The 24604-nt window shown below is 46.6% G+C and overlaps 3 protein-coding genes across 3 annotated transcripts in view; 2 read left to right on the forward strand and 1 right to left on the reverse strand.

Annotated features, from left to right (window-relative positions):
• Positions 1-393: 393 nt before the first annotated feature.
• Positions 394-16675, forward strand: MAMDC4 (MAM domain containing 4; the record flags this gene model as incomplete). Its single annotated transcript, XM_072630831.1, has 26 exons — positions 394-589; positions 709-834; positions 1451-1584; positions 1699-1783; positions 2064-2189; positions 2283-2704; positions 2930-3100; positions 4502-4586; positions 4778-4993; positions 5236-5361; positions 5631-5762; positions 5982-6106; positions 6967-7078; positions 7365-7481; positions 7697-7831; positions 7959-8095; positions 8459-8678; positions 8817-8954; positions 9283-9401; positions 9553-9643; positions 10025-10171; positions 10787-10927; positions 11173-11300; positions 11417-11525; positions 12404-12582; positions 13431-16675. Coding segments are annotated over 26 exons (3756 nt in total), but the record flags the coding sequence as incomplete, so codon positions are not given.
• EDF1 (endothelial differentiation related factor 1) lies at positions 16159-22949 on the reverse strand. The gene is made up of 5 exons (XM_072633051.1): positions 22542-22949; positions 19835-19886; positions 19168-19328; positions 17795-17888; positions 16159-16727 (listed from the first exon to the last, which is right to left on the reverse strand). Exons 1-5 carry the CDS (start codon positions 22617-22619, stop codon positions 16666-16668), a joined length of 447 nt encoding a protein of 148 aa, XP_072489152.1. The 5' UTR covers positions 22620-22949; the 3' UTR covers positions 16159-16665.
• Positions 22950-23009: 60 nt separating this feature from the next.
• TRAF2 (TNF receptor associated factor 2) overlaps positions 23010-24604 on the forward strand; it is a 120779-nt gene continuing 119184 nt past the window's right edge. Inside the window, exon 1 of the mRNA XM_072633034.1 lies at positions 23010-23699. Within this exon, the coding sequence (XP_072489135.1) occupies positions 23659-23699 (41 nt within the window). The 5' untranslated portion in view covers positions 23010-23658. The remainder of the gene's footprint in view (positions 23700-24604) is intronic.

The raw sequence follows: 24604 nt of genomic DNA on the forward strand, positions 1-24604 counted from the left end.
CAGTGTGGTGAGAGATATTGCCAGTGCCCCTCCCCTTCCACCCCCTTTACAGAGGACAGCTCCAGCCTGAAGGACCCTGCCAAGCCAAATTCAATTGTTCTTCCCACCCTATCCCTTCCCCAACCCCCACCCTGGCCTCTGCCTCCAGAGGAAGACATGGTATGAAGTAGGACACGAGAGGACCCCAAAGGGATCACTGCTCTTGCACCAATGGAAGGACAAAGAAAAGGTTCTATTGCTGTAGCTTCCCACCCCACTGTCATTGCAGTCCTAAGTGAAAGCTAAGGGAACATCACTCTCCCATATCCTCCTATTGGACATCTCTGAGCCTGCCATTGGAGGGAAACTAATAATAGTCACTCCCTATTCTAAGGCTAGGGAGTCTGATTTGACATAACTTCCTGGGCATCCCAAGGTTACCACCAAGAGTCTCCTTCTCTGCATGCCCCTTTCACCTGTGACTTTGAGCAAGATACCTGTGGCTGGCAGGACATCAGTACTTCTGGCTACCGCTGGCTCCGGGACCAGGCTGGGTCAATCTTTGGGAATCCAGAGCTCCATTCAGACCACACATTTGGCACTGACCTGGGTAAGATAATGAGAAGTGTTTCTCCCTCATCCCTGAGATCCTCTATCATCTTCCCGGAGGACATATCCTTTCCCCTGAAGTCCTCATCCTCTCTCCTGAGTCTGGTCCTCTTTTCCCAGGCTGGTATATGGCTGTAGGCACCCACCAAGGAAAGGAACCAGCCATAGCTGCCTTGCGCTCCCCTGTCCTCCATGAGGCAGCCCCGACCTGTGAAATAAGGCTCTGGTACCATGGAAATATCCAAGGTAGGAGGCCACCAGCCCCACCTAACCTTACACTGTCTCTAATCTTCCATCTTCACTCCCCAAACACCAACTTTGCTTCTCTCCCTAGAATCCCTTGAGGCTTCTGTGCCTTGGTTACCCCCTCATACAACACTGTACCCAAACCTAGGTTGGAGGAAGTGTTCCAAGGAGTGGGAGTCCCAGGGGAGAGTTCTGGAGGATGTTGGGAAGTTCCAGGTAGAGAGGACTCCTTGGAGAAGATCCCCCAAGGGGAGGATTAGGAAAACTTGAATGAATTGTCTGGGAATCCTCAGAAAAGAACAATTTTCTCAATAAACACATCTACTGATGCTTCCTAGGGGTACCAGACAGAGATGAATAGATTATACCCAGTTCATGGCCTCAGGAAGCTCACTGTCTAGGGACATGTTTTGCTTGGCCATGTGTACTCCTATTTGTTATGAGGAGGGGAGGCAGGAGAGAGAGAAAATAGATTTTTGTTAATTGAAAAAAAAAATTAAAAGGAAAAAGAAGGCATTAGATAAGGGAGCCTCGGGGTAAGGTGTACTTGTCTTTGAGGAGTCTAGAGGAGCAGAAATTTGGAAGGCATCCCTAAACCCAGCCTTTGCCCTTGTAGATGTGGCAGAGCTTCGAATGGAGCTAACACACAATTCAGAGACGCTTGTGTTGTGGCAAAGCTTAGGGCGATTGGGAGGAAGTGGCTGGCAAGAGCTGGTGGTGGCCACAGGCCGTGTTCAAGGAGATTTCTGGGTAAGCTGTGGCCCACAAAGAAGGGCTTTAATACAGGGAGTGACTTTGTAGAGGAATCCCACACAGGCCTGGCCAGAACAGGAACTGACCTTCCTGCCTGCCCTGTCTCCCTAGGTCACCATCTCTGCTAAACGGAATGCCACACATAGGGGGACTGTGGCCCTGGATGACGTGGAATTCTGGAACTGCGGTCTTCCTTGTAAAATCCTCTGTTCCTCCCCCCTGCTCCCTAAGACCTTATCCCAGAGCTCTGGGATATCAGTATTCCCTCCATTCCCTCCATTCCTAAGCCTCCCTTCCAGAAAGGGGTACATACACCACAAGGAACAGGATCTCAGGCCTGCCTGCCTTCCCACAATGTGACCTTAAAGCATATTTAGAGAGCACAGGGATTCCTAGGCAGCCTTCACTCCTGACCCATCTCCCTCCTTGTGTCTGGGTCTGGAACCACTGAACTAACCCTCTCTTACTTGGCTCAGCCCCTCAGAACAGTTGTACCAGATGCCAACACCACTGTGCCAACTTTGCCTGTGTGGCACTGACTGAGCTGTGTGACAGGGAAGACAACTGTGGGGATGCCTCTGATGAGGAAGGAGAGTCCTGTGGTAAGGGTGACAATGGGAAGGGCATAGTGTGACCCAGTGGGACAATGGATGAGAGGAGAGGGATGTTCCTGAGCCAGTCCTTCCCATCTACAGTTGGCCATAAAGTGACAGATTTTGAAAATGGTCTGGGTGAGTGGACAAATGAGACAGGGTGGATGATAACTCAAGGTTCTGAAGCCTCTGTAGCCTCAGCTGCACCAGTCCGGGACCACAGCAAGAACAGTGCATCAGGTGAGACTGGGAGCAGAGATGGATGGAGGCAGCTTGAGCCCACACTCCAGAGGCTGCCTCCAGGAAAGGGAGTCCCAGCCTCCAGCACACCCCACCGCACTTCCTGGTCCTCCCAGATCTCCTGTAACTTCTGTGGTCTCCTGAAACTTCACTGCCTCCTAACTCCCTCTCCACCCTTTCACACCCCTGCTCCAGGCTTTTTCCTACTCTCCAAGGCTGATCAAGGAACTCCTGCTGTCCTGGTTAGCCCAGCATTCCATCCTTTAAGTACCAACAGCTGTTTGGTAAGTCAACTAGGGCCAAGAAGACAAAGCCCACATGAGAGGGATGCTGTCGGAGAAGGTGATGGGGGATGGAGCTGAAGGGAGATGGGGATGGCTTTTAACAAGTCCCGTGCTGGAGACCCCAGATCTATCTGGAGCCTTCATCAGTCAGGCAGGAGAGGGCAGGCATCCTCTCCTCAGAGTGATTTCCATCTTCACTCTCCTCCCTCTCCCCATCCTCCCCAGCTCACATTCTACTACTACCTGCATGGCTCTGAGGCTGGAAGCCTACAGGTGTTCCTGCAGAGCCAGGACCCTGACTCACCCCAGAAAGACCTCATACGAACCCGCCAAGGGGAGCTGGGGACCGCCTGGGTCCGGGACAAGGTCACCATCCACAGCAAGCATCCCTTCCGGGTAAGTGGGGTCATGGCCTTGGATGTTGTGTAGAAGATAGGTCTAAGGGCATGAAGAATTCTGGTCTTACAGATAACAGCAAATTTCTGATTCAACAATGAATTCAATTCCATCGCCTTTGTTAAGGACAGATTTCTGAAGCACAACACACTACACCCCAGATATCTGTGGCGGGGAGAGGAAACCTGGTGTTCCCTGGAGCAAATCAGCTTTGGGACATGCAATTTAGGGAACATGGCCAGATGTTTCCCTAAAGACTGGACATACAAGTAGCCCCTACACTCTGAAGATACTTACTTTTAGATCTATCCTTATGCCCTGAGAATAGAATTTTTCTCCTGAGCTCCTCACTTCACCAAGGTGTCTACTGGACATATTCAACTGGATATCCCATAGGCATCTCAAGCTCAGCCTCTCCAATATTCATCTCTCCTTAATCTCCCTATTTTTGTCAAGGATACCACCATCATTCTCATCACCTAAGTTTCAATCCTCATCCACATCATCCTCAATTCACTTTCCTTCACCATGTCCTGCCCCCTCTAATCAGTTACCTAATCTTGTCCATAGAACCTCCATCATATTGCCTGTATCCTTCCCCTTCTTTCCCCTCTCATGATCACCTCCCGAGGCCAGGCCCCCATGACCTCTTGACTCAACTATTACATTAACCTCCTAATTGGTCTCGCTGACTTGCTTCTCCTTATGCCAATCCACTCTCCACAAGGTCTGAATATGCCAGTCTCCTGCTCAAAAAAATTCCACTTGCTCCCTTTTATATCTCTAGGCTACAGTGGAGTCTCCTTTGGTTAGCAGTTAAAACCTTTCACAATGTGGCTGCAGCTCACCTGCTCAGACTCATTACACTTTACCTCAAGCATTCCGTGGTCCTGCCAAACTGACCTGCTGGCTATTCCTCACATATAGCTTCCCTTCTCCCATCTTCATCCCTTTGAATAGTCTAGCCCCCATACCTACAGTCCTTCTTCTCTCCTCCACCTCTTACAGTCGTTAATTTCCTTCAAGTTTAACTCAAGGGCCAACTGCTACATGAAGTTTTGTTTTTCTTGATCCTCTGAGTTTCTAGGTTTCTGCCCTGGCACCCACTTGGACTTTGTATTTACCTTGGACATATTTGGACTTATATTTTGTTTCCCTCAGTAGAAAATAAGCTCCTTGAGGGCAGGACAAGTGTATGTTTAAATATGGATGTATAAATATGTTTGTCCTTGTGTTTCCAATACTAGCACAGTTCCTGACATACAGAAAATAATAAATGCTTATTGATGGATTGAGAGTTTAAAAAAAAAAAGAGGCTTTGTTAGGAACAAAAGAAGCAGCGCTCTGTGGGAGGGATGTCCCCCGTAACTGGGAGCTGAGCTCCCCATCACCTCTCAACAGATCCTCCTGAAGGGAGAAACTGGGCCTGGAGGCATTGTGGGTCTTGATGATCTGATCCTAAGCCAACACTGCCAACAAGTGACCGGTGAGTGACACCCCCACCCTTGTGCCTTGTGTAGTCATTTTGCATCTGCCCTGAGTTCCCTCCCATTCTATCACTTCCCTACCCAGAGAGACCAGCTTCAGGAATGCCAGAGGGCGTGGGGCCCAAGGGCGGTCACTGGGCTCCACTTGGCTTTCATTGGGCCCACAACAGATAATCCATTTTATCCTCAGAGGCTGAGGATGCATCTCCCCCAAAGGCCTCTGTTCCTGGACCCTTGGCTGGTGTGCCCCAGCCCTTCCAGCAGCTCACCAAGATTGGTTCCAGGACTCAGACTGACAGTTTCTGCCAGCCTGGTTATTTCTCCTGTGGAAAATCGTGTCTCTTTCCGGAGCAACTGTGTGACTTTGTGCCCCAGTGTGCAGGGGGTTTGGATGAACAGAATTGTGGTAAAGAGGATGTCCTGAGCAAGGGAAGGACCTGCTGGTCCCTCTCTCCAGTCCCCAACCCTTCTTTTCTTGGACTGACCTAACTGGGAGAGAGAAGGGTGGTCCCTGAAGATCTGGTTGGGCAGAGAAGGGATGTATGTGTGTATGAGGTGAGGGAGGGGAGAAGTTCTCTGAGTAAGATTAGGAACAATCTAAGAGGGACAGTCAGTGGGCCTGCAATCTGAGTAGATGCTTGGTTCCAGGTGGAACAAACTTTGAGTCAGGCACTGGGGGCTGGGAGGATGCCAGCGTGGGCCACCTACAATGGCAGAGGACCAGTGCTCAGGAGAACTCTGACCCCAGGACAGATGCTGAAGGGAATAAAGCTGGTGAGATTTCCTCCCTGCCCTCCCCCAGGAATGGCATCCCTTTTGCTGATCTATTCTTAAGCACTTACTCATATCTTAGAGACCCCCATACTGGGTTTCAGTGAATCCCCATGCTCTTAGAGCTCTCCCTGCCTCTTCAAACTCTCTTCTAATACAGAGGGCTCAGAGTAGAGGATAGAGAGTCCATGACCTAGGGTTCTATGAGTTGCGAGGAGGTATTTCTGAATTGGTGGATTCCTCCATTAAAAGAAGATTGTTTCTTTCCTCAGGATACTATCTGTCGGTGCAGAGGGCATGGGGACAGCTGATGGGGGTGGCCAGGGCACGCACCCCTGTTCTAGGCCCATCTGGCCCAGGCTGTACCCTCAAGATGGCCTATTACCTCCAGGGCCACCCTCAAGGTACTTTCCCCTACTTCTTCCCACTTCCAATTCAATTCTAATCTGCACCCTCTGCCAAGCCAGCTCAGAACATGGGTCTTCTGGGAACTTCCCCACACCTGAGTTTTTGCCCCTAAAGTTGTCACCAATCCCCATTTCTCCCTACCTCTAGCTTTTTAGTTCCTGGATGTTTATTGCAGGAAGGTACCAAAAGCAGTTTGGACTTCCCTCTGTCCACAGGGTTCTTGGCACTCCAGGTAGTAGAGGATGGCACCCATAAGTTAACCTGGCACATTCAGAAAAACAGCAATGAGACATGGACACGGGTGACAGTGCCACTTGGAGAAAGGACAAGGCCTTTTCAGGTACCCAGAAATGGCCCTAGATGAGAAGCATTGGATGACAAGGACTAAGGGGACCAGAAATGTTTAGTTTGAAGGAAGAAAAACTTTTGGGATCACTGAGATCATCTAGTCGAACTCCCTCATTCCTCACACCAACCCTATAAAGTAGGGACTGTTATTGTTATTATAACTATTATGATGATATATTATGAAATCATCTAGACAGTACAGTGGATAGAGTGTTGAACTTATAGTCAGGAAGACCTGAGTTCAAATCTAGACTCAGGTACTCACTAGGTACATGACACCAGGCAAATCACAACCTCTGTCTGCCTCATTTTCCACATCTATAAAACAGGGATAATAATAATACTAGAGTTGTTGTGTGGATCAAATTATATAATATTTGTAAAGTGCTTTAGCACAGTTCCTGACACATGGTAGTCACTTAATAAATTCTTGTTCCTTTCCCCTTCTCATCATTCCCATTTTACAGATGAGGGAATAGAGACTTAAAAGAGGTAAAAATTTCTTGCCCAGGGACATACAGCTAGTAAGTATCTGAAACAGGAATGGAATTTAGGTCCTTCTCACTCCAGCTTCAGTGCTCTATCTACTATGTCCCCTATTTGCCTCTACAGAAATATTTGTTGATTGTTAACAATAAGGCAGTTTAAAAAACAACAAACTGACTGAGTCTTTTGGAGGAGGAAGGCTGCTGCAGCCACAACTTAGAGTCACTTCAGAGGACCTCCCTGCGGTAAGGGAGACCCCCTGAAGTAGGGGACACAAGCCTCTGACCCAGAGATGGCTCCTCCATTTCTTTTTACTTTCTCTTGTTTCTTCCCTGACCTCCAACATGGACCCCAAATCTTCCTCAGCTGGAGCTCCTAGGGATGGTGGATTTGAATGTCCCAGGGACAAAAGGGGCCAGAGTAGATGAAATTACCTTTGTGAACTGTAACCCTAATGTGACCACAGAGAACGACACAGGTATCCATACTGGATAACAACCTATGACTCCTCCCCACCCACATTCTCCAACTATTACTGAAGATCTTCCTTTGGAAACCCCAACCCTAAAGGGCATTCCCCTGCAGTAATTCCCTGGATGGGAGACAGGGATGCAAAAAAGAGAAGGGGTGCTCCTCTCTACTTTTGCCTGGGTGGGAAACTGAAATCAGTGGGGGGTCCCCCCACCATAACTCTGTTTGGAGATTTGGTGGGTGGGATTTGCCTCTCTTCACAAAGCCCTTCTCCTTCTCTCCCTTCTGGATAGAACTCTCATGTAACTTTGAACGGGACTCCTGTGGCTGGTATCCTGAGCACCAAACCGATGCCCTATGGCAAAGGGCCTCAAAGCAAGGCCCAGGCTATGACCATACCACCAACCAAGGTAAGGTCAAGATGTTTGGATTTTCTCTGGCTGGACCTATGCCCTGGGTACCCTTGTCCTTTGTGCTGCCTACCTGCTGGAAGGGAACCCGCAGACTGAGCAAGGAAGGGATAGGGGAGGGTGGGGAAAGAAGAGATAGAGGAAGGGATGGAGGAAAAATTAAAATAGGTGCGGGGGAGGGGCTTGCCACCCCAAGCACTCCCGTCTCTCTGCAGGGTACTTCATGTATTTGGATCCTACAAGGCCTCCGGCCCGAGGAAAAGGTTCCCGTCTCCTTACAGCCCTCCAGGTTTCCCCAGCTCACAATGAATGTCTCTCTTTCTGGTACCACCTCTACGGGCCCCAAATAGGTGAGGAGCCCTATGAAGAGGAAGGGATTCTCAAACAAGGGGTGGGTTCATTTGAGCTGGGTCTGAACTGATTTGAAGGGTTTATCTAGATCCCACCTTGGCTAACTGTTCCTTACCACCTTCCCAGGGACCTTAAACCTAATGTTAAGAAGAGTTGGAGAGGCTGATACATACTTGTGGGCACGGACAGGCACTCATGGCAACCAATGGCACCAGGCCTGGGCCACCCTCTCCCACCCTCCAGACTCTGGGACCAAGTACCATGTAAGACTCTTGTCCTTCTAACCTCCAGCCCCACAGGAAGTTCAATCCCAGCCAATCAGTAAACAAACATTTATTAAACAATAGTGAATAATGGGCCCGGCACCATGCTGGGTGTTAATACAAATAAAGCAAAAACAGCTCTTGCCTTCAGTGAACTCAAATTCTAATGAGGGAGACAACATGGGGAGACTTGGGGAAGAAGGGACAGAGCTGAGCTTATCATTGTGAGCCTCAATAACAACAGCATGTTGGGCTGCAGACCTGGTGCCTGTCCTTGAGATGGGAGCTGCTGGCTGGATCCTGAAATCGTCCATTAGTCATGCCCTGGGCTGGAAAACCTCAGCCACCTCTTTCTTCCTCCAGCTGGTGTTTGAGGCTCACAGGAATGGGTACCATGGCAGCATTGCAGTGGATGACATTACTGTGCGGCCAGGTCCCTGCTGGGCTCCTCGACGCTGTTCCTTTGAAAATTCAGCCTGTGGATTCCTATCTAGTGGGCAGGGAGCCTGGCAACGGCAGGGCAATGCTACGGGCAGTGCCATAAGGGGCCCACGAGCAGACCACACTACAGAGACCCCTGAAGGTGACAGGGATCAGGAGTAAAACCACAGTGGGGGCAGGGAAGGGGGGGAGGCTTGAGAGAGAATGTAAAGAACAGGGTGGGCCCAAGGTGCCCTGGGTCAGCAAGGAGGACTGTTATGGGACAGGCGCTCTCTCCCAGGCCACTACATGATGGTGGACACAAGCCCAAGTGCCCTGCCCCATGGCCAGGCAGCCTTACTGACCTCTGAAGAATACTCACCCCTGGCCCAGCCTGGATGCTTGACTTTCTGGTATCATCTGAGCCTCCAGAATCCAGGTGAGGAAGGAGTTGGCACCTTAGAGTATGGAAATCAGGGGGACGATGTATGATATAGCTCAGGAATATCTCCCTCTCCAACCCCTCCCCCGACTCTGGGAAGAAAACACCCTCTCAGAGAAGTGAAAGAAACCTTTTACCAGGTTGATGAGGACTTAGAGTTCCCTGAAGGTCCAAAAAGGATTAAACAAATTTCTAACTTGGTTCATATAACAGTGAACTCTCTTTGAATCACAATTTGGAGAAAGGATTCCAAGTCCATAGGACAGGGGTAGGTAGTTGGCCCTGCCTTGCCCTGTTCCTCAGCTTCCCACTGGGGTATTGCCAGGCACACTCCGTGTCCACGTGGAAGAGGACAAGAGACGCCAGGTATTCATTGTGAGTGCCCATGGTGGTTTCACCTGGCGCTTGGGCAGTGTGGATGTCCAGCCTGAAAGAGCATGGAAGGTAAGTGAGTGGGGCAGCGAGAGAAGAATTCTCATTCCAACCCTCTCTGAGTCATGAGGTACGCAATAAGGGGAGTTGAGACCCATCAGTCTTGAGTGTCAGCTAGACCTGATACCCTCACACCTGCTGGAATCTCTACCTCACTCCCCAGGTGGTATTTGAGGCGGTTGGAGCTGGAGTGGAGCACACATACATTGCTGTGGATGATCTGCACCTAAAGGATGGGCCTTGCCCTCAGCCAGGTACAAGTCCAGGATACCTGTGGCCTTGGGAAAGAGGCTTGAAGTGGAGGGGATAGAAACATCAAGGGAAGAGTCCAAGCTCATATGGCCAGGGCCAAGACATTCCCACTAGAAACAAGGAACAATAGGCTTACACCTCATTTGCGTAGCATTGATTTGTCAGAATGTCAGAATCTTTCTTACCCAATTCCTTTCCTGGGAAAGGACACAGGACAGATTTTTCCCCAGGATGCCAAGTCTGAGTGTCCTCTGAGGACACTCCCTCTGTCTTGGTGCATTGGGGATGAGGAGGGTGAGAAGGATGAGGTAATAACAGAAATGGGGATAGAAGATGACAGTGGTTGAAACAGTGATAGTGACAGGGGTGGGGGCTGCTTGCAGGCTCCTGCGACTTTGAATCAGACATGTGCAGTTGGAGTCACACACCTTGGCCAGGCCTAGGGGGCTATAGTTGGGACTGGAGCAGTGGCGCCACCCCCTCCAGGTACCTCCAGCCCTCTGTGGACCACACTCTGGGCACAGAAACTGGTAAGCACTCTGCTCACAGTAGCAATGGAAGTGAAGGTGATGTATTGCATTCCTAATGGTGTGTCTAGGGTAGGCGTTGCAGCTGATCATTCTTGGTGGCTGTCCTGGCTGGATTCTCCTAATTCTATCTTTTATCTGGCTCCAGAGAAAACAGATATACCCCCAGTCTGTCACCCCAATTTCATCTCCATCCCCATCCTGGACAAATCTAACTGCTGTCCTTTTCCCCTCCTTCCACCTACCCTCAACACTTTCCAAGTTCCTGGAGGAATAGGTGCTGAACCTAGGGCAGAAGGCCTATGGGCCTTGGGAATGGACTTCAGGTTCTCAGAGAGGGATGCTGGGCAGGGGAGTTGAGGGATTACCAAATATAATCATTCAGTGTAATTGCTGGGGGCCAGATGGTTAGTTTGGTCTAGACCTTTATAGATCCTGCCAATGGTGACCTAAACCCTTAGGGACTCCAGGTTGAGACACTCCAGTCATCTTTGGGATCAGGATCACCCCATCTGGGAGGGGTACCTTCTACCTTGCTGGGCTTTCCCTGGGCCTGTGCAAAGAGGGAGTGGGCTCAGAGCTTTCTTTCAGGTACCCAGCTCTCTCTCTGGTTCCCAGGTCATTTTGCCTTCTTTGACACCAGTGTTCTGGGCCCTGGTGGTCAGGCAGCCTGGCTTCGAAGTGAGCCGCTCCCCCCTACTCCTATGGGTGGTTCCTGTCTTCGATTCTGGTATCACATGGGCTTTCCAGAGCATTTCTGTGAGTAGAATCTATATACAGGACTGACTGAGAAAAGAGGGGATCTGGATAGAGCAGGAAGAGAAGGGAAGGGCTAATTTCCTGTGGAGGGAAACAAAGAAGGCCTTAGCTGTGATAAAGAAGGGCAGTAGGGTGAGACAGTGGTCAAGGGCCTACAAGACTACCTCAACTTCTCCTCTGGCTGAAAGTAGGACAATGGGCTTAGACAGGCAGGTCTCCTCCTAACTTCACTGGTATCTTGGCAGACAAGGGAGAACTGAAAGTCCTACTAATTAGCTCCCAGGGCCTGCTGACTTTGTGGGGAACTGGGGGACATCTCCGCCACCAGTGGCTTGAAGGAAGTGTCCAGGTGACAAGCCTGGTGGAATTTCAGGTAAGGATAGGGGTCAAAGGGATGGGGAGGTTGTGTGGAAAGGCAGAGGTGGAGTAGGGTGCAGATCCCCATCTCTGCCCACTGTGATCCTTGACTCTTCTTTCTACCCTTGGTAGATCGTGTTTGAGGCCACACTGGGAGGTCAGCCTGTTCTGGGCCCCATTGCACTAGATGACATCATGTACCAGACAGGGCAGAGCTGTGAGCCACCCATGCCTGTCAGAGGTGAGATGTTGTAGGGGTCATGGGAGCATAGATTTCTCTAAGCAGGCAGGTAGTCTAATGCCCCCAGCCCTTAGGATAGGTCATATATAGCCTTTCCATCATTCATACCTGTGGTCTCTATAAAATGAAAGAGCCATACTCCACTTAGCTAACTCTCACATTCTTTTCTCTTTTCTGTTACAGCCTCTGGCTTTTTCCTTCTTAACCTAAAACTAGAGCCCCGGGGGAGATGAGATATTTGGAATGGCATTATCACCAGACAGGGATTTTATCCATTCTGCAGGAGAAAATTGAGACTTAGAATAGGGCAGGGACTTGCCAAGGGTCCCATGGGTGGTTCCTCTTCTTGAATTTAATGCATTTATTCTTGAAACAGAAGATCACTTGGTGCCTGTTGTCAACAGCTTCCAGGACTAGTTTCCTAATTTCTTAGAAAGCTGCCACCTGTGAGGGACCTTTGGTCTCCTCATCACTTGGCTTTACAATTTGGGCTCCACTGGCCAGGGGAAGTCCATCCCTCCTCTAAAGGTGTAAATATTTGTAGGTCTGAAGAGGTGTAGTACTGAGCTGGCTCTCAGCTCTGAGAGAGAAAAGAACAGACCTTGCTCCAAGGGGGAGCTCTATGAGAAACAGCTAAGGCCGCCACCATCAACAGGGGCTTTAGGAGAACATGATTCTTGATGCTGATCTCCAACAGAGGGCAAGTTGCTCACTACTGTTCAAAGCCCCAGGTGTCATGTGGGCCAGGACTCTGTGGCAAGGAGAGTCCCAACCAGGATAAATACGGGTTCCAGCGGAAAGCCTCAAATTTAGAAGGTCTCCTGGACTTCAGCCCCCATGATCATGGGAGCTCTGTCCATACTCTTCTCCACTGACAGAGGAATCCTCAAAATCTGTGACAATACCTGTGACGACGATCAGCCTTTTGGTTGCTCTGATCCTGGGGTTGCTTGCCTTTGTTGTATGGCGCCGGCTGAAGAATGGAGGCTACCCATTCAGGAGGCAGAGAGAGGAGAAAAACACTTCATCTGGCTTTGATAATGTTGTTTTCAACTCGGTGAGTCTCCCACATGGGAATTTGTGAAGGTGGGTGGAGCAGGGGACCAAGAACACTGGCTTCCCTCTCCCTTCTTTCAAGGGGAGGCCTGACCCCCAGTCTTCACATTATCTTGGCTAACCCACTTCTCTTTGAGTTCTGGTTTCCTAAACTTGTAAGGTAGGAGGCATAGAAGGAATGGAAAGTATGCAAAACACTTGTCTGACCCAGACTGGAGTCACTAAACTTGGATTCAAATCCTGCTTCTGGCTACTACCTGTGTTACCTTAGGTTAAGCCCATGTTTTCATCTGTACAATGAGGGGGTTGGATCAGATGGTTTCTGAGATCTTTCAGATCTAGAGATTTGTTCCTAAGAAATGGGAGATGTTTCGCTGAAAGGGATTGGAATTAAGTAAATACAGCATGAAATCACTTACTTTTCGAAGTTGCTATATGAAAGTGTCTTTGCCAAACTGGATGATATCAAGAGGAAAATCAATGGACGATCCATTATTTAGCTCCTCACAAAATGACTTGCATACCTGAAGAGAGACCTTGAAGGTTTTATCCAAGAATGTATACTAGATCTACTTGGGTCTTCTCTCACACATCATTTCCAACTCTTTATGATCCTATTTGGGGTTTTCTTGGCAATGATACTGGAGCAGTTTGCCATTTTCTTTTCCAGCTCATTTTACAAATGAGGAAACTGAGACAAACAGGGTTAAGTGACTTGCTCAGGGTCATACTGCTACCGTCTGAGGCCAGATATAAACTCATAAAGATGAGTTTTCCTGACTCCAGGCTCATCACTCTCTCCACTGAGTCATACAGCTCATTAAAATAACTAAATCCTTTCCATTTCAGGATCATGTCACCCTGCCCTCAATAACAGGTGACCAATAGACCACCCCAGATGAAATTCAGGACCTTCTGTGTGGCCTCTTGACTGAGTTATTCTGAGGGGGAAAGGAGATCACTTGCCATTTGTACTGTAATTTCAACTTCAGATACAGGAAAGAAGTGAAATAACCCTCACTGGGACAGAGCCTCTCTCAACAAAGGCAGGCCAGAGGTGGCTGGGGTAACAGAAAGGTGGCATGTGCCACAGTTGCATGAGAAATATTTGATGCAAAACTTAAAACTTCTGGAAATTCATTTCCGTTGATGACTGTTTTCTATACAAGGAACCTCCCTTTTGGTTTTGAACTGAGATTTGACTGAGTGGGAAGATAGTCCTTGTTCTTTGAATAAATGTACTTTGTGGTGTTGATTTCTTCAATTCTGCAGAAATTCAACTTTAATCAGTGAGAATATCACAGGAAGTTTGGTGAAAGACGCTTCATGTTAATACTTCCTAAACAAACTAAAAACACCTACTTTCCATCACATTGTAGATACTTAGGTAGGAGACCATCAGTAGTTCTACCTAGGCTGGAGCATCATGAGACACTGGATGTTTGTCCTGGTGGCACCATTTTAGTCATCTGTTGGCAGGCTGTGAAATGATCCTGAAGGATGAACTGCTTATTTTGTATGACAGGAAGCTGAATTAGCAAACTTGCCAAGAGACAGAGATCCAATTAAGCAGGACTGGGAAAAGGCTAAACCATCCAAGACAGTATAAGACTAGAAACAAGGCAGACTGGTAAGCACTAGGGTATTTTTGTTTAAAGACAAAAATAAATAAAAATAAACACAATACAAAGCTGTACCAGGATTACAAAAGTCAATTCTTTCCTTCATCCGTCCTTGGTCAAAACCTTATTTCTCTTTTTAAGAGGGGTGAAGAAAAGCTGCAAACATTACAGGGAAGAGGGAGAGGAAGATAAAGAAAAAAGCTCAGCCTAGGATATAGACTCGATTTAAAAGAGTGAGGGGCAGTATCCCATCTTCAGAGGCCTTTCACTAGCTCTCACTAGCTTCCTTCCTATTCATAGAAGATAGAGCTGTAGTACAGGAAGACCCTGAGAGGTACCATCTACAACACCAAGAGAAAGAAAAATCCAGAAAACATCTTTTTGGGACTTCTACTCAGTAAGAGAGAGGAAAAAGCCAGTAAGAGGCCATAGATATGGGTAGGGGTTAAGACATCCTCTGGGATCCTCCCTGCCACTGAACGCCGGTCCAGCTAAGCTTATCAGTGCTTCAGGATGTCCCAAGCAATTTGGGCTTTGAACACTAAAGGATAACCTCAACACAATCACCATTTCTAACCACTGACAAATTGGACTGAATGACATGCAAAGTCTCTTTTGGTTTTGACATCTATTGCAGAACCATGTTTTATGTCCTGAGTGCTTTGTCTTTAATCCTAAACATCTTTAACTCTGTTTGGGGAGAAGTACAATGATTGCAACAATATCATAAAGTTTGCTTTAACACTTTATGCAACCTTACTCATTAATTTGCACCAGATGTATAGGAAGAACTAAAATCCATCTGGCTAGACTGAGGTCTCAAGTTTCTTTTCAAATTCATAAACATCTCCACTTTTAAAGTCTGGGACTTATGGATAGAGTTAAAAGAAGTGACCATTACTTGTAGAAGCTTGAAGAAAAGTTTTATTCCTACTCCACTGAGAACATGCAATATACATACCGGTAATGTAAATTCACCTTGTAGGGGAAAACAGTTGTTCTCATACAGTAAGCTGTATTACCTCTTGCAAGATATCTGATCGGAAAAGTTTTCAAGATGAAAACAAGTTCTTAGCAGAACTTTACTCTAAAACTTACCAGGTGTGGGAAACCTGTAGCTTCGAGGCCACATGTGAGTTTTAGGTCATTCTGAACAAGTTGTGATATCTGAATGTGGGCCATAAGAAATAATAAGCAGGTGGATTTCAGAAAAACCTGGAAAGACGTACATGACCTGATTGATGCTAAGTGAAGGGAGAAGAACCAGGAGAACATTTACATAGTAACAGCAACACTGTTCAATGATCAACTATGATAGACTTAGCTCTTCTCAGCAACACAATGATCCAAGACAATCCCAAAAGACTCACGATGGAAGATGCTATCCATAGCCAAAGAAAGAACTATGGAGTCTGAATGCAAACTGAAGCATAATATTTTCACTTTTTTTTGACTGTTGGGTTTTTTTGGTTTCTTTTGTTCTGTTTCTTCTTTCACAACATGACTAATGTGGAAATGTTTACATGATTGCACATGTGTAACCTATATCAGATTGCTTACTGTCTTGGAGAAAGGGCTGGAAGGGAGAAAAAATTTAGAACTCAAAATCTTACAAAAAACAAATGTTGAAACTATCTTCAAGTGTAATTACAAAAAAAAAAATTTAATAAAAAAATAAAACGTAGACCATTACATTTTCTATAGTGCCAGAGGTCAAACATGAAGCAGTCCAACTACACTGCTAATTACACAGAAGGTCAAGTTGAAATAGCTCTGCTGCAGAAAAAGAGCTGCTCCCACTGGGTCTAAGCACAGGGCAGATCTTACTGATAACATACTTAAAAGAAGTGGGGCTTTTATTGGGAGAAAGTCTAAATCTATTTTCACACTCTGGTAGCAGATTTTGAGAAGGGCTGGACTTCAGCAAACTAAAAAGTAACTCTGCCAGAAACAAGAAGGGTAACAAACTTTTATTAGTTTCTCTTGAAAATGCAGGCTAGGGAGAACAGAGGTCACTTAAGTTGGTGACACATTTGCACTCTTTGCACAGGGAGCAAGATCCCTGGATGCCAAACAGATTTAATCCCCTCCACACTAACCCTCCCCTTAAAACACATTAATTTAAATTGATCCCATTTCAACATATGCCCCAATGCGTCAAAAAGTTATAACTGCTTCTAGAGAGATAAACATTTACTGACAAAATTAAGAGGATTATTAGTTCTGGCTCCTCAATCTTCAGAAAAGGAAGGGGAAAAAAAAGTCAGGAGAATCATTTAATTTGCAAGGTTTTGTTTTTTGTTTTTGTTACAGCAGGTATAGATTTGAAAGGTTCCTCCCCCAAACAAGTCTGATACCCCTGTGTTCAGCTTGGCAATGTGAAGAGACACATTGGTTCTGGTGGTGAAGGAGAACCCGCCAGACGAGATCAGTCTGAACGAACTGATTTCGAGGCTTTGTGTTCATTTCCCCTTTGGTCCTGTCTCAAGCGGCTTTCCAATATCCTTCCCACGAAGCTTGAGACCTAGAATGAGAAGAGTCAGCCTACTGAAGACCTCACACTACCTTCTGCTTACTTAGCTCTCAGATAAAACAAATGGTAAAGTAGCTCAGCAAGTCACTTTCAGAAGTCAGACTTCCAAAATAACCACTAGCCTTAGCCCATTTATCAAAGTCACGGCCCTCCTACAATTACCCTCACTTCACTCTCCTGGCTCACTACCTTGCTAAACTAATACATGTTAGCATGTTGTACATGCTCACTTCCCCCTCAAAATACAGGAAAACAACAGAAGAATGTACTTTTCATCTCACTTGCTACCTGTCCCTTTGGACAGTCTAAAGTAGCCTACGCACTCCTAATAGGAAACTGGGCTGATTATTCCATGGCCAATTTAAAAACTACCAAGGAGAATTTGAGCATGTCTCTTGAAAAAGAACTAAAAAACTATTGAGAGTTCTTTTTCACCACCCCTCAAAAGGGTGGTGGCAGGAAAGCGGGATGAAGAGACTTCTATTGTGGGTAGCAATGGGCTTTTCTTTAGCTATGAAATGAAAAAAGCAACATGTGGGCCACCAACATCAGAGCCCAATTGTGAAGAAAGAAATTGTAGTTTAACTGTCAGGGAAACTCTAATCCAGAGGCCTCTGCAAATAGCTTATGGATCACAGTATGGAGAACAATGGGTCATTGAATGAGGTATCTCTGATTTAGGGGGTAATATCAGGGGAAAAAGTTTTAAAAGAAAAATCTCAAAGGGAAGAAAACTGAAAGATACTACTCTCTCATATGACTTATCTTGAAGCAAGTTTTCTCTCATTCCCTAAAGTCTCTCAAACTTTACCCCAAGCCAGGGTGAAGGTCAATTGTATTCATTTCCATATCATTTTTAAATGAAGTTCTTAGTAACATTGAGATAATATCACCACCTCCAAACACAGAGAAAAAACCCAGCCCTTTTTCCCTTTCTAGCCCCCATTAACTTTACTTTTCCCTTTGACTAGGTTGTTAAGGGTGTCTAGGAAAATATAAAACTGTCTCTAAGCTTAAGTGTCATACTATAGTGGTCCAAGTCAAATAAAGATACTCACCAATGGCTCTTTCAATCTTGCCCAAGACCTGGTTATTAGGAATGGCCCGTCCACACTCATAGTCAGCAATTACTTGGGGCTTTTCATTGATTTTCTAAAGAGAAGATGTGCTTTAAACACATCAGTTCAGTACAGGAAATTCTCAGAAAGAAATAAGCCAACACACCCTACAAATTCCTTCATGTTCTTCAAAGGGCATATAAGTTGACAGATGGCATGACTATATTCAGAGAGCTACTGTAAATCTTGGATCATAGATCTAAAAGCTGAAAGGAACTTCAAAAGCAATCTAGTTTAAACTCCTCATTTTAAAAATAAGGAAATGGAAGCCCAGGGGAGTTAAGCCATCCGTGCAATATCACATAGGTAAACATCAGAGGTGGGATTTTAACCTAGGTCTTCTGGTTCCAGCCAGAGGCAGTGTTCTTTCTACTGTACTACAATGCCTCTGGTGCCAGATAAAATGGCCCAAGACACTGGAAATAGAAGAACTCTAGCTGAGGCAGTACATACAATAGCACCAACATCATGGGATTTTTGGCACTGAGCCATTCAATTCAATAAACAATGAGTGTCTACAAATGTAAGGCAGATAAAAAGACCAAAGCAAAACCAATTCTACCTTCAGTGTGCTGAAACTCTATCATGAGGATACAGTATAATCACACAACAATAAAAGGTCATCTTAAAGAGAGCACACTGACAAGAAAGAGGTAAAAGAATCAGGGAATACTTCAAGGAGGTAGCACATGAACTTAACCTTGCAGGAAGATGAAGATTGGGAGAGGTAGAGAAAAGGAAGCAGTGTGTACTGGGCAAAAAGGACAGTGGGGGCAAACGCACAAAGGAAGGAGACAGCATGCTGAATTTGGGAGAATAGCTACTAGCCTGATTTGCTTAAAACAGAACTCATGAAGGGGAGTAAAATGAACTAAGCTGGGAAGCTATGTTCTAATCAGGTTGTGGAAGGCCTTAAAATGCAAGCGTGAAAGAGTTTATGTTTGATCACAAAGCCAACGTGGTTAGGAGGTTTTTTTGAGCTGGGGAGTGATATGTTAAGATCTATAATCTGAGAAGATTATTTTGACAACTGTATAGAGGATGGTATGCAGAGAGAACCTAGAAGTATGGAGCCCAATTAGGAAGAACCATGTAATGTGCTATATGAGATAAAAGTCATGAAACAGCAAAAGGAAGTTGTAACTGGATTAGATATTCTATCTTGATTTCAGGAAGTTTCAATTCAACTAGCAAGAACACAATTGACTTCTCTACTGTGTATTCAGTGTGTCCAACAAATACTTTACCAACAAAGGTATTCCTTCTAAAAACTCTAAATCACTTAAATGAAGCTACATCTACTAAGTACTTACTGTGGCTAGATCCTTCTGTGTCATTCCCTTGCTCTGCCGGCCCTGTTGAATCACTTTGCCCACTTCTAGAGTGACCCTGTCATGGTGAAGTTCCTCAGTCTCTCGGTCCAGCTTGGCTGTGTTCTTTGTGATGGAGTGCTGTTTGTTTTGGCCAGCAGCCCCTACGTAGAAAACAGGAGAAAAAGTAAACAAGATTGAAACAGAGCATAAGGAAAACCTTTTCAAAATGGTAAATCAGATTTCACAGCTTCTCAGCTGCTAATATTAATGTTTTTTACAACTGTGAAACTAGACTATCAAAAGATTCTTTCTAGGGCACCAAGGTGGGCAAAAGGAGAGAGACTCTCTTGACCATAATCTAACCAAAGCTGCACTGATTTGACATTATTATTTTCCGTATCTCTCGAAAATAAAATCCCCAGGTATGTCAGAAATTCAGCTGCCAATTCTTTAGTCTGTCTAAAGATTAGATAGCTCTTTTGCCATGAAGTCATAGTAACCTCTCACCTGAAGTTTCCAAGAGGTAGTATGTGCACGTGCATATGCTCAAATCAGATACATGGATGAAAATGAACAAACGAACAAACACACACACACTCTCTCTCTCTCTCTCTCTCTTCCCCTCTCCCTAATACACAGCTTCCTTTGGGGACTTAAAAGCACCTACATTTCTTGGAAGTCTCCACATCTTCTCCTCTTCTCTGAGCTGCTAAGATGGCCTATAAAAACCAGAAGATATTTTTGGGTCAGAATTAGGTCTTGCAGCATCTGGCACATATTCATTTAAGCTACCACTAGACAATTTGCCCTTTCTTAATGATTACTCCTTATTAGAAAACTGACACATAATAAAGGCATTCAGTTAAATAAATAGCCAAAGCTGCTGATATGAAAATCTTCCGTGAGCATGTACTTTGGTAGTTCACAATAAACTGCTATCAGATGAAAGGGAAATTGCTTTTTAGGATGGGGGAGAAGAGTAGAAAGGGACCTGGTGAAAAGAAAGCAGTAGATTTCTCAGTGACCTTCAGTCAAATGACATTGAAGTTTTCTTAGAAAATGAGACAGCTGCAGATTCTACTCTGATTGTAGTTTCACTTGATGTATTTGACTTGTTCTCTGTCTAAAAAAAAATCTACTAATATTCAAAAGAACAAGGGGAATTCTTTCTGAAGAAATAATGACTGACAGATTTCTGCTTACGTATCAACAAGAACAAGAAAAAACTTAGCATGTGTATTCTGGTTAACTCTTCTGACGGCTACTTATAGTCTTAAATGCTTCTGGATATTTTTTTTCCTTTGTAATAAAATCAATTTAGCCATCACTAGAACAAAATTCAAATCAACACAGGTCAACCCAATCAACCCAAGCCTAAAAAATATCAGACATTCATAGCTAGTCATAAAGACAAAAAAGAACTGTTTCCTTGAAGACTCTTAGTTTCTAGGACACAAAAAATGAGTAAAAAATCATATGCTTTCCCTTTTGGCATCTTTAATAGGCTGGCCTCTCAATTAAATTCAGCAAATAAATTATTATATCCCCAGTTCCAACCACCAAAAAGAAGACAAAGTCCCTCCCCTCAAGGAGCTTATTTGTTCTGGGGGGGACAAGTCCACAGACTGTTTACAAACAGTCCACAAATTGAAGTAATTTGTGGGGGGATATCAGCAAAGGGCTTTTTGACATGAAATGACAGCTGAGTTGAGTGAAAGGAAGCTAGGGATTATAAGAAGCAGTTAAAGAGGCAAGAGCATTCAAGGCATGGGGGACAATCTGTGCAAAGGCAGAGAGGTAAGAGACAGACTATGGAAATACAAGCTGACAATTGTTCAGGAGTTCTACAAGACTGCTAACTTTACCTCCTACACCTGCACAGTAAGAAAAATTTAATCAGTGAGTTTCCTTTACACTAGTCCATAGTCCAGCAACAGAAAGATGTTCCACTTTCTTTATTAAGGGGGATTTTAAACGTTAAGGAGTTAAAGTGGAGATTCAGATTGTAAGCACTGATGAGAATCCTCCTTAATCAGTGGGTAAGCTTTTCTAATTCCACAACCCAGGTCAAAGGATCAGAGATAGGAAAACTGTGCCAAACATTACATTACATGGTTGAGTGAGGAATGGGGCTAACAACAACTTCTCTAAGTTTTAACACTGAATTTTCCTTATTAGTCAACCTTTACTGAGGGCACCTGTGGGGACAGTGCTTTCCTTCACTCCACACCCTTTTTTTCCCCGAAGTATGATGAAACAGGGATAAAATTTTCTTCATATCCCTTATTTCAATATGGGGGTAATCCTAAATTCTCAAGAGCTATACCAACACTGTTCAAGGTCCCTCAGATACTACAAAACTTGAAAAGGCCATGAGCCATTAACAATCTGTATGTTTGCTGCTCAAACACCAGTCTAGTTAAGTTCAGAAAGGCCGAGGCAACTCGTTAAACCATCTAGAAAAGCATAAAAATGATCTTTTACCAGGTACTTTCTTCACACCTGTTCTGTGAGAGGGATGGCAAGTACTATCTCCATTTCACAGAGGGGGAATTGAGGAGGAAGGCGCCTTTGATCGACCACAGCACTACTAAGCAGCCAGGGTTGCTACATTTGGGGGTGGAGAAGCCACCCCCACGTTTGAAATCACAGACACTTGAAGACAATTCATGAATGAAAACAAAACACACTAGCCTTCATGCAACAAAGAGCCCCCGGTGCGCCTCGAGTGCTTCCTATCCCCTACTAGGCTGACGTTATCTAGCCCTCTAAGGCCCAGCAGGGGGCCCCGCGGCCAGGAGCCATCTGGCACAAGTTTTCGGAAAGGACTCGAACTTGGGCTCATAGTTTTGGCGTTGGAAGGGAACATCCTGTGCAATCCCTTCATTTTACAGATGTGGAAACTGAGGAGGTTAAGTGACAGGCCCAAGCACGAGCCCCGGGGAACTCCAACCGAAACCCTGAGGTCTCTCTTTCCCGGGCCCCGCGCAGCGTGATGCCAAGGGAGAGGCTGCCAGCATCTCCTCGGCCCCGGGGCACCAGGGGGCCCGGGCTGGCGGCCCTCAGCCTTCCCTCGTCCTGCCCTTCCAGGCCTTCGGCTCCCAAGCTCCAGGGCTGGGCCGGCATCGTTCTCTTCTCCGCCCCAGCCCTCTCGTGGCGGGGCCGCGGCCCGGGGAGCGCTGTCCAGCCCGGACCAGGTATCGGGCCCTGTGACTCAGCAGCGGCTGCGGCCAGGGCCTCGGCCCGAAGGCGTCGGGCCCCACGAGCCCCGGCCGTTCGGGGAGCCCGCTGCGGCAGGCAGCCGGGAAGGCGGCGCGGCCTGGCAAGCCCCGGGGTCGAGTGAGGACGCAGCGGTGGCGGCCGGAGGGCCGTACCTGCTTGGACTTGGCCTGGGCCGCCGTGGGGCCCTTCTTGCGCAGCACCGTCACCGTGTCCCAGTCGCTCTCGGCCATGGCGGGGGTGTGAGGGGGCAGTCTCAGCTCTCGGGGAAGCCGGACTCTGGGAGCAACGCAACGCAACGAAACGCTCCGACCGCCTCGATCGCTCACTACTCTCCTCTCCCTACGCCTGCGCGGTCAAAGAAGCCACACCCCGCCCTCTCGGACCGCGAGCCGCACCTTTCGGCCCCGATTGGCCAATAACAAGGGAAGGAGGCCGTTGCTTCCTCCGGGAAGTCGGGGACAATCTGGGTCGGGGCTAGTCTGAGAAAATGCCTGGGACCTAGGGGGAGGGGAAGGGGCGGTATCGCGCTAGCCGAAACTACTTGTTCCAGCATGCAATTCGGCTCATTAGAGTTTAGCGAAATTCTATGGCTGGAGAGGAGACTACAAAGACCAAGATGCATTGAGACTTTCTAACTCCGTTTCCCTCCCCCCCAAAGTTGGGCGACCCTGAGCAAGAGGCTTGCTGGGGATTGTAGTCTTGGGCGGGTGCTCTGCTTTGGCCTCTTGAGTTTCTGTGCCCTGTGATGCTTTCTACTACCTGCCCCGTATCTTCTCTGCAGACTCTCTACAGAGGCGGGAAAACCTTGGTGTCTGGGTTACAGAAGCCGGGATAGAGCTAGGAAAAGGACCCAGGAGTTGTGACTGCCCCTTAGGGCTCCGATTACACCACCGCCTTGTCCCCGCATGCTCTTGTACCTCCTACAGAAAGCTGCCAGGCACAGAGTCCGGGGAACCACATCACATACACCTGGGAAGAAGTGCGGAGGAGCCAGAGACCCAGGTGTGACACAAGCCAGCTACATTTGTAGCAGGAGAACGCAACAGAGTGAGTCTAAATCAACTTGGTCACGCATTCAAAAGACAGGCTTTAGGGCTAAAAGAGCATTTAACCAACTCTCTACTTTCAAAAATAAAAAGGACTCTGTCGGCTTCTTTCAAGTCTCAATCAAAATGCCACCTTCTTCTAGAAGCCTTTCCAGGACCGCCTTACTGATGATGGTGCCTTCCCTCTGGCATTGCTTCCAGGTCACCCTGCGTGTATCCATGTATGTTTGTACAGAGTGTGTATGTTGTCTCCCACCTTAGACGGTAAGTACCTTGACGGGAGGCATTATTTTTGCTCTTTTTGGTATTTTCGGTATTCCCAGAACTCTAGCGTGGAGGCACCTGGTACGTTGGAGAGAGTCCGGGCCCGGAGTCAGGAAGACCTGAGTCCCAGTGTGGCCTCAGATGCCTACCAGCAGTGGGACTTTGTGCAGGTCACTTAGCCTCAGTTTCCTTAATTGTAAACCTGCTATAATAATGACACTTCTCTCCCTGGGTTATTACAAAGGTCAAGTGAGATAACTTTCATGAAGTACTTGGCGCATTAGTAGGCACTATATAAATGTTTATTCCTTCCTCCTCCCTCCATAGTGCTTGCACATAGGAATCAATCAATTACAAATGCTTGACTGATCATGACCTGCAGCACAGGCTTGTAGGCTGGTCTCACAGAAATACTTCCTTTGCCTTTGGTTTTTCCCAGTGTCCAGGAAATACTATCTCCCAACTTACTCATTCTTATTATAAAGATGGCAAGTTTGGAATGGATAGATAACTGAGCTTTAATGTCCCAACCTTTTTTTTAAAACCCAACAATGTGACTGGTGGTAGTGGTGGTGGTTGTCCTTAATTTTCGAAGAGGACCAAAATGACATCACCATTGTAAAGTGAAATTTCAGTGTGTCTGACTGTGGCTGATCAGACCAATAGGAGCTCAGAATGCTCTATCGCAGGTTGGGCACAGATAGTCTGTATGAATATTTGAGGTGGATATACCAAATTTGAGCATCCTGTGTTTACTTTGTGCTGCCTCAATTCTGCTTTACTCATAGAGCACAGCACCTTTTCTTATGTGGGCACGCCATGCTGAGAGGTCCTGTGCCAGTCCCTCCCATGTTGCACAGTCAAATCCAAAGTTCTTGACAGAGACCTTGAGAGTATCTTTGTAT

This window comes from Notamacropus eugenii, chromosome 1 (genome assembly GCF_028372415.1).
Source record: "Notamacropus eugenii isolate mMacEug1 chromosome 1, mMacEug1.pri_v2, whole genome shotgun sequence".
Taxonomy (NCBI): domain Eukaryota; kingdom Metazoa; phylum Chordata; class Mammalia; order Diprotodontia; family Macropodidae; genus Notamacropus; species Notamacropus eugenii.

What these genes read in the sequence shown, in the direction of transcription:
- EDF1 (XM_072633051.1), bottom strand. Translation starts at nt 22,619, where the DNA reads ATGGCCGAGAGCGACTGGGACACGGTGACGGTGCTGCGCAAGAAGGGC. An exon ending in TGTGGAGACTTCCAAGAAAT is followed by an intron (nt 19,329 to 19,834) that starts GTAGGTGCTTTT and finishes TTTTCTACGTAG; the next exon opens with GGGCTGCTGGCCAAAACAAA. An exon ending in CAAGATTGAAAGAGCCATTG is followed by an intron (nt 16,728 to 17,794) that starts GTGAGTATCTTT and finishes TTCTCATTCTAG; the next exon opens with GTCTCAAGCTTCGTGGGAAG.